Source organism: Lepisma saccharinum, chromosome 17 (assembly GCF_977018435.1).
Source record: "Lepisma saccharinum chromosome 17, izLepSacc3.1, whole genome shotgun sequence".
Taxonomy (NCBI): domain Eukaryota; kingdom Metazoa; phylum Arthropoda; class Insecta; order Zygentoma; family Lepismatidae; genus Lepisma; species Lepisma saccharinum.
In genome coordinates, this window is record NC_139245.1 from 21,567,896 (window position 1) to 21,583,352 (window position 15,457).

The 15,457-nt window shown below is 34.9% G+C and overlaps 1 protein-coding gene across 2 annotated transcripts in view; it reads right to left on the reverse strand.

Annotated features, from left to right (window-relative positions):
• Nucleotides 1–1,055: 1,055 nt before the first annotated feature.
• SP555 (SPRY domain-containing SOCS box protein SP555) overlaps nt 1,056–15,457 on the reverse strand; it is a 41,926-nt gene continuing 27,524 nt past the window's right edge. For both annotated transcript variants that reach the window (XM_083139078.1, XM_083139079.1), the window contains exon 2: nt 1,056–6,806. In XM_083139078.1, the coding sequence (XP_082995204.1) occupies nt 5,981–6,715 (735 nt within the window). In that variant the 5' untranslated portion in view covers nt 6,716–6,806 and the 3' untranslated portion in view covers nt 1,056–5,980. The remainder of the gene's footprint in view (nt 6,807–15,457) is intronic.

Below are 15,457 nucleotides of genomic sequence, written 5' to 3' on the forward strand. Positions count from 1 at the left end.
TGATAACGCCCGTCCCCATACTGCCAATCTGGTGAGGGATAAGCTTCAGATATTTGGCTGGGAAATGCTTGAACATCCTCCGTACAGCCCCGATCTTTCCCCTTGTGACTTCCACATTTTTGGTGACCTGAAGAAAAACATTCGTGGACATCGGTTTCATTCGAACGAGGAAGTGCAACAGTGGGTGAGGTTGTGGATCCGTCGGCAACCTACCTCTTTCTACAAGACTGGAATTGATCGTCTCGTCTCCCAGTGGGATAAATGTCTTAACACTTGTGGCAATTACTTTTGAATAAAACAAACTCCATTGTCACTTTGTAGTGGGTGTTTGGTTTTCATTTGACTGCCCCTCATACATTGTTTACCTTAGGTTCATTTTTTTTTGCATTATTTACGATGATGCGAATTTGCGGTTGCATCTATATATAAGTGCCACTAATGAAATGAAGTGTAACTTGAATACTGTCCCAGTATGTAGTACCTAGGCCATAAATACTGAAAAACAAAGACACTGTTCATATTTATTTATTGAGAAAAATCATTTGTATGTACATTATTAGGTATACTAAATACATTAAAGGAAACATAAAGTGCAACATGGACGATCAGTTCCTAACAGCTAACATGCAAATTTACAGAACAACAATTTGTGACTGCAAAAGGAAAACACAAGGGGGTGCATTGCATATCTGTTCAAGTACAATGAACAAATGCCACAGTAGATATATCCTTTGTAATTTTACCTACATCATAATTGACAGCATATACAAAGAAAATGCACACAGCTATCTAAGGCATGTGTGTAACATGTAAGCAGTCTTTCATGTTCTGCTTTATTTTATCTGCAAATCTTGTAGATGCTTTACAATAATTGTGTTATCCTCTATCAGGTGAGATAGATAGATAATCTAAAATGTTTGTGATTCAGATTTACAGGAAAAACTGCACCTCCATGGGTGAAAGCACTGGTCATGATCATGTCTTCAAAATTTCTCAGTTCAAGTCACAGCCAGGTTAAAAGTTCTTTCATTTTTTTCATTCAATCGTCAGCCAAGTATAATGTCGCATCAACCTATGTAATGTACATCAAAAGCTGAGTTGAGCAACTCTACACTTCAGATAGAGTTAGAATAATTCTTAATACTTTTGAAGAGTTGAGATAAAATGCTTGAATGCCATAAACATGACAAAGTGCTTGAAAAGGTCTAAAACACACTCAACAGTTTAAAATGTTTGCACACTCTATGCCATTTTGTGCACTTCTGATAAAAAAGTGAAAAATTATTGAAACATATTGATTGTCTTTTTGACTTTTCTAAGCATTTTGTGGTAAATCTTTCAGTTTTTGATGTTCTAATATTTTACCAGAACTCTTAAAATCTTCATACTAATTTGCCATACCACCAAACCCTTGAAACCCCTACTAGTATTTGATCTACAAGACTTGCAGAGATATGTAAGCAGGTTTCTTATAAATATGAACTACTATTCTATTGTTTATAAATGCTTAAAGGTACCGTAAGATTTGGAAATCAAACTTTGTACTTCATCACTACCTTAATTTCTTATCTACAAAAGCAAGAGACATGCAAACTTAACAATGACATATAAATAGGAGCACATCATGGCTTTACAACATGAAGTGTTCTACAGTGGAATGTTACTTTCAAATGTAACATTTAGTGAAAGGATAGTAAGTGTTAAATACATTCATTTGAATATACAAGATTAATAGTGACATTTCCTTCCATTATGACTAGAACACTGAAGTATCGAAGTCATTGTTACTGTTTGAGACAGTGGGTAAATGTGTGCAAAGTGCTGTTTGCGAAAATGCTGTACAGAGGAGAATTTCCATACACACAGACTGGTGAAGGTGGGAGTAGAAAATGGTATTACACTATGTGGTGGTATATATAAATATATTCATCAAGAGCTCTCAATTTACCAGGAAATCCTCCTTGTACTCCAAATAAAAATTAGCAGGAAAGAATTCTGCTTTACAGAAAGCCAGTTATCACAGGTCAATTACTTCTAAACTTTCATCATAAGAATAGATAAGCATGACATTTCATTGCTGATGTACTAACTTCTACATACACACCTTCAACTAGTCATGTGACCAACCTATTCTATATTTTGTACAAACAATATTAAAATGTCAAATTCTATATTTATTAGGAAATAATGTAATTTGAAATTTTATGAAATATTCATTTCAACAAAAATGTACGCTATTTTTATTCCAACCTTCTTTTATAACACTGTAACTCCTGTACATATCAGTCTTCTTGTCGTTAGGGAATAATCATTATGCATAATAGATAACCTGTTCAGCAACTTCATAATGGGTATCAAAACCCTTTTCTCAACATAATTAAGACAAAAAAAAAACAGTTGAAATTAATAACCAACTAATAGATAAAGTACGATAGTTTATGAATTGAAGAACACTGTATGTATAAGAAGGTATTGAGAATGTAAAATAGTTGAAACCTCAGCAAATATATGTAGGTAAAAGAAACATTTTTCACTTCATTTCAGAGTTTGCACATATTAAAATAAGTAATTGTATGAATGAAGAATGAAAGTTGCATGGAAATTAACGATGAAACAAGATTTTAGCTTTTCTCATACTTTAACTGTGCTTGCATACACCATCAGTCCTTCAATCTTTCATTGCGTATCTTCTTTGTTACTTTTACCTTTTACCTTACTTCAAAAACAGTAAGTAGCTGCAATAACAATGGAAGTACATCTCCATGCATTGTCAGAAATCGTATACACACAGGGGCTCTTTCCTTATATAAATTACACACTGTATTACAATACTCTATTTCGTGGGAAATGGTGTAGATGTGCAAAAGTGTTTTATACAACTTTTTTTTCAGTGTCTTGCAACAGGTACAAAGAAAAACTCACAAACAACCTAAACAACAACACACTTCTTATACCTTGCACAGATCACTGTTGTTTAAAATTAAACATTACTTCATGATACTTTGTTCTGTGACACTGTCATTCATTTCACTTTACTTATGAAATTATCCATAAAAATATCACAAGCACACTGCACACATTCAATTCACAAACATCAACATACAACAAAAATATCACAAAATCTATTTCCCCCCCTAGATATTGCACCTTGTCGGCCTGCTTCAACTTTTTCTCCCATAAATATTAAACCTAACCAAAATACTTTGGTTTTGCCCACATTGCGTGGAAACATCTGCATGCACACTGGAAAATACAAACGCACATTTATCAACATAAATTTTGTTTTCTTCATTCACGTAGATACCATCATATGGCACGAGGGGAAGATATCCACGGTTTGACTAGAATTAGGCTGACAATAACTACAAACTAAGTTCTGTTGCTTAGTAACAAATATAATGGCAATGTTAACCTGTGTCTTAAATTTTGTTAAGACAAGACAAGAATTAATTCTTGAACATTTTTTGCTAGATGTTCATTACAAGCAACAGTTTTAATACAAATGAACAGAATATATCATAAATACTTATAGTTAATTTCTATACACCAAGTGTACAGCATGAGTTACGTTAGCAAGGAGCCATTTCTATCACATGGCAATAAAAGTAATGTAAAATTTTGAAGCAATTCATCACACACTGTATAGCTTGACTCTGCTTTGCGTCTATTTCTACAACACTTTCTTCAAGAATGGTTCTGCTTTTGATGGCATCTAAATTCTGAACAAATATACCTGTAATTTTGCTTTAGCAGTCAGGAGAACCTTTGTACATTGGATTCACAACTATGTAGATGTATTTTGAATAGACCATAACTGTATGGCACCATGAATATACAAATATTGAGAGCGGATTCCGTATTCAATGTGAAGATTCTTGCTTCAGACTAATAACCACTAATTTAATGATGTACAATAGTTTAATCAATTGTTGCAGCAACAACTTGCCGGCCGATAACTGCCACTGAAATACTAGAACTATTCATGGGCACAACCGGGAGGGGCAAAGAGGTGCCCTTTACCCCACCCCCATTAAAATTCTGTTCATTGTGTTTTTTTACATGGAAAGTAAAAGGTTATTTCCTTTTCAATAATTCAAAATAAAGCATTGTTCTCACTGGTAAAATGTTTGTTCCCTTCGGAAAGAAAGTCGGGGTATGCTCATAGATCTATTGATAATTAGTTTGCACATAAAGTAAGTACTTGTTTGGAGCGTATTAATGAAGATTCTTGTAACTAGTGTTATTAGTATCAGTATCTTTCATCAAAACTAGAATCATTTTGAGAGAAAAGTATTTGTTGAGACAGACCCATCATCCAATGGAACATTCAGGAAATCTAAAAGTTAAATGCACAAATTCAAGAGTGACTAGTGAGCTTGCAAACACCAGTGGCTGCCACTTATTCCTTGCCTGATACAACTGCAATGAGACAAGTGATCAAGAAATGGTTAATTTTCCACTTTATCTTTTCTTGCACTTCAATTGAGCCACATACATAATTTTCCTTTCAGAAACTGATTATCTGGGTATGAGTTGTATTGCTATGCAAGAATTTAGAAATAAACTTTGTTCAGTTATTTGCAATTACCCAAAAAAATAACAAGAAGCCAATTCAAGACAATGAAATCATGCTGTACACTTGCATACTAAATTACATCAAGAAAGAGGAATCTTAGGCTTGCTCCATATTTTTTTTGTCAATATATATAAATACATGTAATAAATATCACATGTTGACTAGAATGACACGTGTTACATTAGCAGAATAGCTTGCATTCTTGCCTTCTACTGTATGTGTATATATATTCCACAAGGAACTATGATTTTTTTTAGTATTATTATGGATAGACATGGAATGTATTTTGCTGAAGACAAGTGAGTGTTCACTAACAGAATATTTTCAGTTCAAAGATGAAGTGTGTGTAGGTGAGAGATTTTATCATCTGCCTTCCCTACGCAGTTAAATATATTTGAATAATGAGTACAAAAATAATATATTGTTACGGTTTGCATTAATTCCAATTTATGAAAGTTCAAAGGTGTTTGTCACAATTATGATTCAGTATTCTCCTCCTTGGGCAGGTAAAGTAAATTTTGGGGCTCCGAAAAATCCATGCATCATTATACCTGAAGTTGTTGCTCTTAAACACTTTATTTGTTATTAAGAACAGTTTGTTAATAGTTACTGAAAGTGAAGAATGTAATTTCCCATATTTTGAACAACTTAAAATGATTTTGAACCAATACAAAAGAAACTAGCCTTTCCATTCACCTCATGGTTTTCGTTACTATTCTAACAAATATATTGATACATTTTTGTTAGCTCTTCTGCAGATTCATATATATGTTTAGGTGTTAACCAGATAGACTCCTGATCATTTCTTGAAATCACCTTTCATTTTCATGTATCAGACATACTATTACTGTGTTCAGGAAGGAAGACCATTTATCTGTATGTGTGTCTGGCTGTATTATAAAATTCATTGTGTAGGTTTTTGGCATTGCTTTTCCAGGCCAGAAATTATGTGTACTACATACACGCTTCTTACTTATAGTCTAAGTGCTACGATTTTTTGGCGTTTTGGCTTTTTTCTCCCAGAAGAGAAAAATATTGTTTTTATGCAACCTATATACAATCTGCTATGTGGTGTATCTTCTTACATTCTTAATTCCCAACATTAAGGGAATTACAAAAATGTGCCTATGTTAGAAATAAGATAATACTGGTAGCTCCCGCTGTGTTGTTTTTTTTAATATAAATAAGTTCTCATTAGAGTTGCTAGCATATAGAAAATAGCAGATTTGACAAAGATTCTACAATTACAAGAAGACAGTTAGAAGACTTCCTCTGTTGAACTACTTTTTATGGTGCTGCACAATTGGATCGCGTGACTACAGTTAATAAACAGACAACTATGACAGTGCAAGTACATACACATATGGAGTATGGGGCTGGGCATAGGCATGCTGGAGCTGCCTGTCATACATAGTGGACGTACTTGTTTACGGGAAGAAAAGGCTGTGAGTATCGCTCCTGGCCATCCTGTAAACCTTCCTTGAGGTACGCTTTGATTCTGTTTGGAAGATTCAGCATTTCTAGATTGCTTTCGGTGCGAACACGTTTGAGGATTACGGCACGACATCGATCTTGGAGGTTAACAAAATCTCTTTTCATCACACCAAGAGCCATCTCAGTCTTCGCAGCAGTAGAGCAGACAATAGGGTAGAGAGGTTCCTTAATATCACTGAGCCCACTGAAAGCAACCCCTAAGCATTTGTCATCTTTATAGTAAGTAATCGTCCCTGCTATGCCATCGAAAAGTATACCAACTTTTGTTGCTTTGTTCTCTCGGAATGGTTTAGTGTAGTAATACCATTTACCATTATGCCATAATAACCCTTTGTGTGATAGACCCCAACTATGCTCGTCTTCGCCGAGCAAGTTCACAAAAGCGTCCACATGGAGGCGCGCACGTTTTGTTCCTACACCAAACATCATGCTAGTGCCAAAAATTCTTTGAGATACTTGTACTTCCCAGTAATAACGCCCGTTGTTTAGGATACGGGTGCCACGCACTCCAGCAGTTCCGCTGCTCCAGTTGGGATGGAAATGAGCAATGCGCAAACGTGGTCCATAGAGGCGTACCTCGTGACTCTTGTCCCGTCTGTTCCAGGTCCAATGATCTTCACAGCCGTGTTTCAGTGGCGCCTCCATTGTGGTGCTACAATGCTAATTTAGTGTCGTGTTACTTGCCAAGATGGCAGCAGGTGCTCTGCTAACACTACAGAAGTGCACATCATAGAAGCTGGAATAGAGAGAAAATACATTTTTAGAAGAAACCATAGGTTGAAGAATTATCAAATTGAAAAAGAATGAATAATTCATTAACGTACAATTCGTACACAAAGAATAGCACTTCTGGTGGATTTTAAGACTAAACTGTGACATAAGAATTGTTTCTCATTGTTTTTTACTCACTCATATTTTAATGAAATATCCTTACAAATGACCAGACTGATATAGGGCAAACTCTGGTTATTGTTGCTTCAGATACTAGAACTACTAACATGTAGGGTTGTTAAAGGATCAGGAACCCACAAATTCAAATGGGGTTCTATTGGGTTCCGCAACAGGACCGGAACCTTTTTTCTTGCACAATTTAAATTTGGTCCAAGTTGCGTATTGTTTCATTTCAATACGGTACTCAGACCGTATTTAAACTGGTCCGTATTTAAATTGATTTGGAAAAAAGGTTCCTGGACCAAATCTAAATTGATCTGAAAAAAAAAAAAAAAGGTTCATGGACCAAATTTAAATTCATCTAGAAAAAAAAGTTCCTGAACTGTATTTAAATTGATCCAGAAAAAAGTTCTTGGACCAAATTGAAATGCTTTACAGTTAAAAAGGTTCTTTACGGTCCAGAACAAATTTACACTTGCTGATTTTTCTCTCCTGGACCGGAATTGAATTTATTTAAAATTCCTGGATCTTTAACAACCCTGATAATGTGCTCTATGTATGCAAGTCTGAAAACATACACCAACACAATTTATTTGACTAACATTTCAGGGGCAGATTTAAAGCATCGCTGCTTCTAGGTTAAGTATCATCATATTTTAATATCAGCTGGGTTACGAAGGGTTATGAATTTCACCTATATCTCTCTGTCCATCTAAAAAAAAAGAAATCCCTCTTTTTTTTACCCTATTGACAATGATATTACATGCATCAAAAGATTTTTGCAATATCTGTTAGGATTTGCCTGTTACATAAAATTGAATTAGGAAAAATAAACCGTAGTAGAGGCTGCAGAGAGAAATCAATTAAATTAATGCATAGTAGTGTTCTATTCAACACTGAAAATTGACGAACAGCTTATTTTCATGCCTACTAATGATCAATATGTAGACCCCATGTGACACGGCATATGTTGACATGTTATACCAGTTCATGCTACACCCTTACCAAATGAGCCTGTCGGTAGTGTTTACTGCTCTGGTGATGAGCCATTTTAACTCGTTGATATCACACAGCAGCATGAAATGAACATTTTGTATTTTACATAACCCCACAATAAGAAGTCACAAGGTATAAGGTTCGGTGATCTTGGTAAGATCTTCATTGCAGTAAGTGCGGTCCTCCTAATGTAATAAATTATCCTAATCCCAAAGAACACTGTGAAATACACATGCTATGTTAAATTTATATCCCCATTCTCCCATTGTATTGGGTCCTTTTCAACCCACCTCCATGATGCTATCATATTTCTCAATAGTTTTCATTATTTCATGGTATGTAGTAAAAAGAAATTAAACATACTATTTCCATGAAAGTTGGCAAAAAAATTGCCGTTAACGGAGGGCCTAACTTTGTGGGAGGGGGAGCAGAATGAAACTTGTGGCTTACCTTTGGTAGGGACTGCAGAATCAAAAGTTTTTCCATGCCATAAGTCCAGTAGAGTCCAGGACTATTTTGCTAAGTAACTGTTAGATTTGGGAAATCATAAAAATTACTCATTACTTTGCTCCTTAGGTCCCAGGAGGTTACCAAAAGTACCATTAACTTGTAAAATTTAATAAACCTGAAAATTTGGGGGAAGTAAAGAGCACCCACCAAGTTATGTATATGTATGGGTTGATTTCAATTCATTACTCACATTGTTAGGGTGACCGGACATCCTCATTTTTGCATGACAGTCTTTTTTTTAGGGCCATGTCCTGCGGTCTCCGATGCTACTCTAAAAAAACAAATATGTCGTATTTTTCAATACCGTCCTGCAAAACTAACTAACTCTCGAGCCTTCTTAAACCTGAAGGTTCATGGCTGCAGCAACACAGGCCTTCCATCTGCCCCTATCTTGAGCAAGATCTATATACTCTTTTCCATCCCTACCGATTTCCTTTAGGTCCATCTCAACATTATCCCTCCATCTTCGTCTTGGCCTTCCTACAGGTCTCTTACCATCAGGTTTCCCAACAAGAATCCTGTAAACTCCTCTTTCCTCTCCCATTCGTGCCACATGGCCTGCCCACCTAAGTCTTCTTGATTTAATTATTCTAATAATATCTGGACATGAATACAAATTATGTAGTTCTAAATTATGTAACCTTCTCCACTCACCTGTCTCCTCATCCCTTTTAGGTCCAAAGATTTTCCTAAGGATCTTATTTTCAAATACTCTCAATTTATGTTCCTCTTCCAATGTAAGGGACCAAGTTTCACACCCATATAATACTACAGGCAAAATTACTGTTTTGTATATTTTAACTTTTAGTTTCTTAGATATTAAACGAGAAGACAAAAGTTTATGAAGAGAGAAGTAACATGCATTTCCTGAATTAAGCCTATTTTTTATTTCCTCTTTAATATAATTTTCATTTGTTAATATTACTCCTAAGTATTTGAATTTGGAAACTGGTTCAAACGAGTTGTTATCAATAATTAGATTTTGATTATTACCTAACACTTGGTTTCGGCCTGTAAGCATATATTTAGTTTTCTCTTTGTTAACTTCCAAACCTATCTCTTTAGCAGTTTTGAAAAATATTTTAGCATTATTCTTAATTGTATTTATATCATCCCCTAATAAGTCTACATCATCTGCATATGCTAACAACTGAGTCATACCATTTAATTTTAGTCCTTCTTTAGTTCTTTTACCTTCCTAACAGCATATTCGAAGGCAAAATTAAAGAGCAATGGAGATAATACATCTCCTTGTTTTAACCCATCATGAATTGTAAATTTGTCAGACACATTAATACCCACACGAATTTTACTTTCTGTTTCACTGGTGCATACTTTTATAATACTAACAAGCTTCTTAGGTATTCCAAACTCGACTAATATATTATATAATTTATCTCTTTTAACCGAATCATATGCTTTTTTGAAATCAATGAATAGCTGATGGACATTTTGATTATATTCCCACTTTTTTTCAAGTGTCTGTCTGATGTGAAAAATTTGATCTGTTACGTTTAAATCCACATTGATAATCACCTATAATTTCATTAGCATATGGGGTTAGTCTTGTTAAAAGAATGTTAGATAATATTTTATATCTTGTTGAGAGTAGAGAAATTCCATGGTAATTATTGCAGTTCATTTTATCACCTTTTTTAAACACAGGAACAATTATGGATTCTTTCCACTGTTCAGGAATTTCTTCTTTATTCCATATTAAACAAATTAATTTATGAATTTGACATATTAACGAATTTCCACCATATTTAATTAACTCAGCTAGTATTAAATCAATGCCAGGTGCTTTGTTATTCTTTAGCCTTTTAATAGCATCTTTAACTTCAGTCAAGTTAGCTTCTGGAACTAAAGGTTCTGCTGTGTGGACTTCATTTACTTCTGATTTATCTCCTACATGGACATTTAAAAGGTCATTAAAGTAGTTCTTCCATCTATTTAGAATATCGCTTGGGTCAGCTAGAAAATCACCGTCTTTATCTTTTATCAAGTTTACTTTAGGTTGCCACCCCTTTCTAAATTCATTTATACCTTTATATAAATCTCTGATATTTTGTTTTTGCTGTTTGTTTCAATTTCATTGATTTTGCTTTTCAAGTAATCTCTTTTTTTACTTCTAAACGTGCGGTTAACTTCTCACTTTATTCTATTATAATTGCTTAGATTTGTATCATCAGAGTTATTTAACCACCTAAGTCTAGCCTGATTTATTATTTCTATTAGATTATGACATTCATTATCAAACCATGGCTTACTTTTTCTTGGTTTATGGTATCCTATACTTTCTTTAGCTGCTGATTCTATTGCATTACGTATGTGCTCCCAATTCTTATTTACGTCTGTTTAATTTATATTTTCACCATCATTTAAATCCTACAAAACATCAAATCTATTTGACAGTTTAATTTTATAATCTTTTTTAATTCTTTCATCAGCAAATTTTCCTGTATTAAATTTTAGAACTTTTAGATTTTGTTGTTTATGATTTATCACTGCGAGTCTTTCTCTTAATTTAGCAATTACTAAATAATGGTCACTGGCACAGTCAGCACCTCTGTGTGTATGGACGTCAATTATACTAGTATGCCTTGTCTTATCAATGAGAATATGATCTATCTGATTATGAGTTTTATCATCTGGAGAAGACCAGGTATATTTATGGATATCTTTATGTTTAAAAGTGGTACTTTTCACAATTAAATTCTTTGAGGTTGCAAAAGTAATCAATCTTATATCATTATCATTACTTAATTCATGAAGACTTTCTTTACCAATCGTGGGTTTAAATATGTCTTCTTTGCCAATCTGTGCATTACAGTCACCTAACAGAATTTTCATATCATACTGAGAAAATTTATCAAAGACCTGTTCTAACTCTGTATAAAAATCCTGTCCTGTCCTGCAAAACATCCAGGCAAATTGTTTACCTCTGTGAAACTGTTGGTGCCTTTTAAATTAAGAGTATTGTTAGTTTTCAAGGAAATACTTGTAGATCTAAAAATTTACACGCTCGCGTCCTTATCCTTACTGTAAAGCTTATATTTATTGCTTAGAAGCAGATATTGCATGCAGTCTGATATGATATGCAAGGTAGTGAGTGATGACTAAAAGTATATGCAGGGGATATATGAAAATAGCCCAATTCTGGGGATTTGCATGTTTCTTGCATTGATGAGATTATTACTACAGATGCAGTAAGAGGCAAATATATTCTCAGTATTTCTTAATATTTTAATATTATTTCACAATGTATTAATGTTTTATGGTAAGAAAGTAAGGAAACACACACACAAAAAAAAAACAGTAAGAATGAGAGAGATAGGAAGGTTAATCTGTAAAATTAAAAAGCAAGAGGAGGAACGAAAAAGAGAGAAATGAAAAGGGAAATATATATAAGAAGGGAAGACCTCCATGGCAGAGGGGTTGAATGCTCAGACGCCAGGGGTCCTGGGGTCGAATCGTGGCCTGGACATGGATGTTCTTTACGAGTTGAATTTAATCATATCATCATGACTCATATTCATTGATGCAATTACCCAAAAGTGAGAGGAAAGCGACGTTAAATAACAAAAATCAAATCAAGAATAAAACGAATTAAAGAGAATTGTGTAATTTTAGTTATAGCTGCAATCCCCCCATATGTATCCATTGATGTCCTGCTTTTCGTTTCAGAAAATCTTGTCACCCTACACATTGTGGAAAACAGATTAGAAGAATTTGGTGATGGACATTTCGCTTACCGATACTTTTATCGTGGGGTGTGCTGTAGAGTGGAATGCCTAGTTATTACAAAGCAAATTGCCCATCACCATTTTTATTCTTTTTGATGCAACGAGAGCTTCAAGAATTGAAACGAAACGCCAAGTAAGCTGCTTATAACCTCCGTACCCAGGATTTTTTTGAGGGGGGCAGGCCCATAGGCGATTTTTTTAAAAAGGTTCTCTCATATTATACACTGTGTATATATATGTGTGGGGGGGAAGGAGGATGGGGTGTATAGGAGAGGGTGTGTAGGGAGAAATTTGCTCATTTTGTTGAAGAATAGCATTTTCTAACCTATATGTATGCAACCACGTGACAAATATTTGCAGTTGACACTGACATTTCTTTCTGTCAGAGAGCGAAAAAAAGTGTATGGTAGGGGTAGACTACATGTGCATAATGCAAACAATTCAAATAGCCTACGAAAAGCAACATATATGTGTGGGGTTGATAGATGAGGGTTCACACCCACTTTGCAAAGTCATTGACTTTTCCAACTGTGTAATGATTTAACATGCTAAAAAATAAGAGTTACACTTCAACTTTGTAAGTTAATTAAATGAATCACGTTTGTTGAACATTTTTGAAAATAATTGAAAAATAATATGAAAGAACCTTTTTATAAGCAATATTACCCAAGAAGGAAAATTGTTGGTAAGATAAAACGAAATGTGTTTCTGGTTACAAATTCTGCCAAGCAAAAATCATTTAATTCCCCTGACTTTTCCAGGTTTTGAAAGCTTTTTAAAAAAATCATTTGTTTCCAATGACCTCAGTCCTAGCCTTGTTTTCCTGACTCCTCCAGTTGTCCAGGACTTTGGAGTCAGTGCAAACCCTGTAAACAAATTATCTGAAGGAAACAGTTAAGTGACTTTACCCTGGCAGTGTGTATTTTCGCTTTTAGAATCTTATTCGACAGTAAAAATAATGCCAGTGGTAACCAAGAAGCTATTAAATGGGGATGCATACATTTGGGATAGAAAATACCATTATCAACGGCTCCTAGCATCGAATTTTTTGGCCTTGATGTCTTCTACACACTGTGAAAGTTGTCTGTTGTACAGTCACACCACTGTGTATTTATCTTCAAGACAATTACAAGTAGAAAAGAAGAAAAGTTGCAGTAAATTCCGATTGACAGAATTTCGAAAATAATAATGTACTTAATTTCTTGAGTGTTTTGGACAAATAACAATATATGTTAAAAGTACGAGGCAATTTTTTGCCCCAAAAATCTAGCAACGATTCTGCTGTGAAGTGGATTCTCCTATTTACATAATATTAATTAACCCTAAGCCATTGAGTGGCAGAATGGACATCAGTTGCAGAAAAACCCTGATATCGGAGAGAAAAAACATAGTTTTTCTTCCATAATGGAAAGAATATAGAAAATTCCCTCTATTCTAATTATGTGAAACATTTGTAATCGAGCCGAGGCGAAAAGGTCGGGACATGGATTAAAAGGAATGGACTGTCCCGACTAAATCGGAACGTCTGATAGCCTTGCATCAATGGTTATAGAATTACAATAGCCCAATATTGCAGACTGCACACTTCTAGAGCTTGCTTCTGTCCAGAAACAACCTATTCATTTGTGCAAGGACAAAATCGAAATTCATGCAAAATTTGAAAAACCATGAACGTATTTTTTGTAGGTTTTTATACGTTCAAATTAAAATTTGTCATGGCTTGAGGGGGGCATGGCCCCTCTGCCCCCCCTTTGGGTACGGGCCTGTCTGTACCAGTATACGAAAAATCCATTCCCAAGAAACACACAGGAGAAAAAATCATGAAAATAGCCGTGGACAATTTAACGACTAACACTGGTGCATCCCACTGTACAGTGGGATCCACTAGCATTGCTCGGCAAATTGTCCATGCCTATTTTCATTAACTTTTCACTTACATCCTATGTGTTTTTAAGTGATGGATACTCTGTTGCTGTCTGTGATTTTGGCATTCAACTGAAAAATCCATTATTATTTTGCAGTAGTAACAGCATACAGCAAGTTCCTGAAATACAGTATGTATCCAATAGCAAAACAGAAATACGTATTGTTATTAAGGGAAGTACTGAACATTAGATGTAAGAAAATAATGTAACTTTGGCGAAAAAAAGAACTATGTTGCTGTTGAAAGTGAAAGAAAAAACATGAATATGAAACTGACGAGGGTGATGTTTGATACTGGAAGCAAGTATGTGAAGGATTTTTACTCCGACCCCCGAGTCAGGGGAGTGGGATGATGAATCATAGCAGGGGAGAAGAGGGTAAATGAAGTAGGAGATTGCAAAGTTCGATATCCAGTGTACTGGGACTCTTGTTTCAAGCATTTGAAAGGATAGCGTTGAGACATCCTGCTGATATTTCCAATTATATTTTCGGCGCAGGGCGGAACACTCACAGTTATTTTTACACCTGAACTCCATTGAAAATGCAAATTTTTAATTAAAAAAGATAATTATTTTTCTAGTTCTCCTTGGACGCGGATTGGTTGATCGTTCCCTCTGGCTCTTTCAGCCAGTATTTAATATTTTTGTTACATTGTTGAATTCGCGATTAGCCACAGGTGGCGAAAAAAGCGACGTAAAAACAAACATCGTATGGCCGAAATAAGTATTATGTCAACACCAAGCTGCAGAAATAACAATATGCCATTATGAAATACATGAAGTAACTACATACTTCTGAAAAAGTTTAAGCTAAAGGTATCTTCATGTGTGTGTAGCTAATCCAATGTTGAACATTGTAGTTAAGTTATGTGATAAACGTTTTAAAGTGTATCGATCGAGCGAGAGATTATGAATTTGCTTCGGAAACGTGATTGTGAGGTGAGGGTTTTTACCTGTTACACCAGTGGCGAAGATATAGTACAAGCAATGCAAGCACTGCTTGCACAATTAAAATATTATTTAATGTACTTAACGTTGAGTGCATTATTTATTTTCTATCGCACTCGAATTTGCGAAATTTTACGGCCGCAAATTCTCTCCGCAGCCCGTTGGCAAGCACCAAACTCTCTGCTTGCAGCCAGCAAGCGGGAAACTAACGCTCCTGAAGTATCATATGGCGAAGGGTAGATGCTGGTGAAGGTACGGTCCCCAAACCACTAATAAAAGCTCTGCTTTTCGGAGCTTTTCGGCTTCTCGAAAACACCCGAGCCAAGCAGAAAGCAGACACTACTATCAGAAAACATATAAGTGTTAACATGATC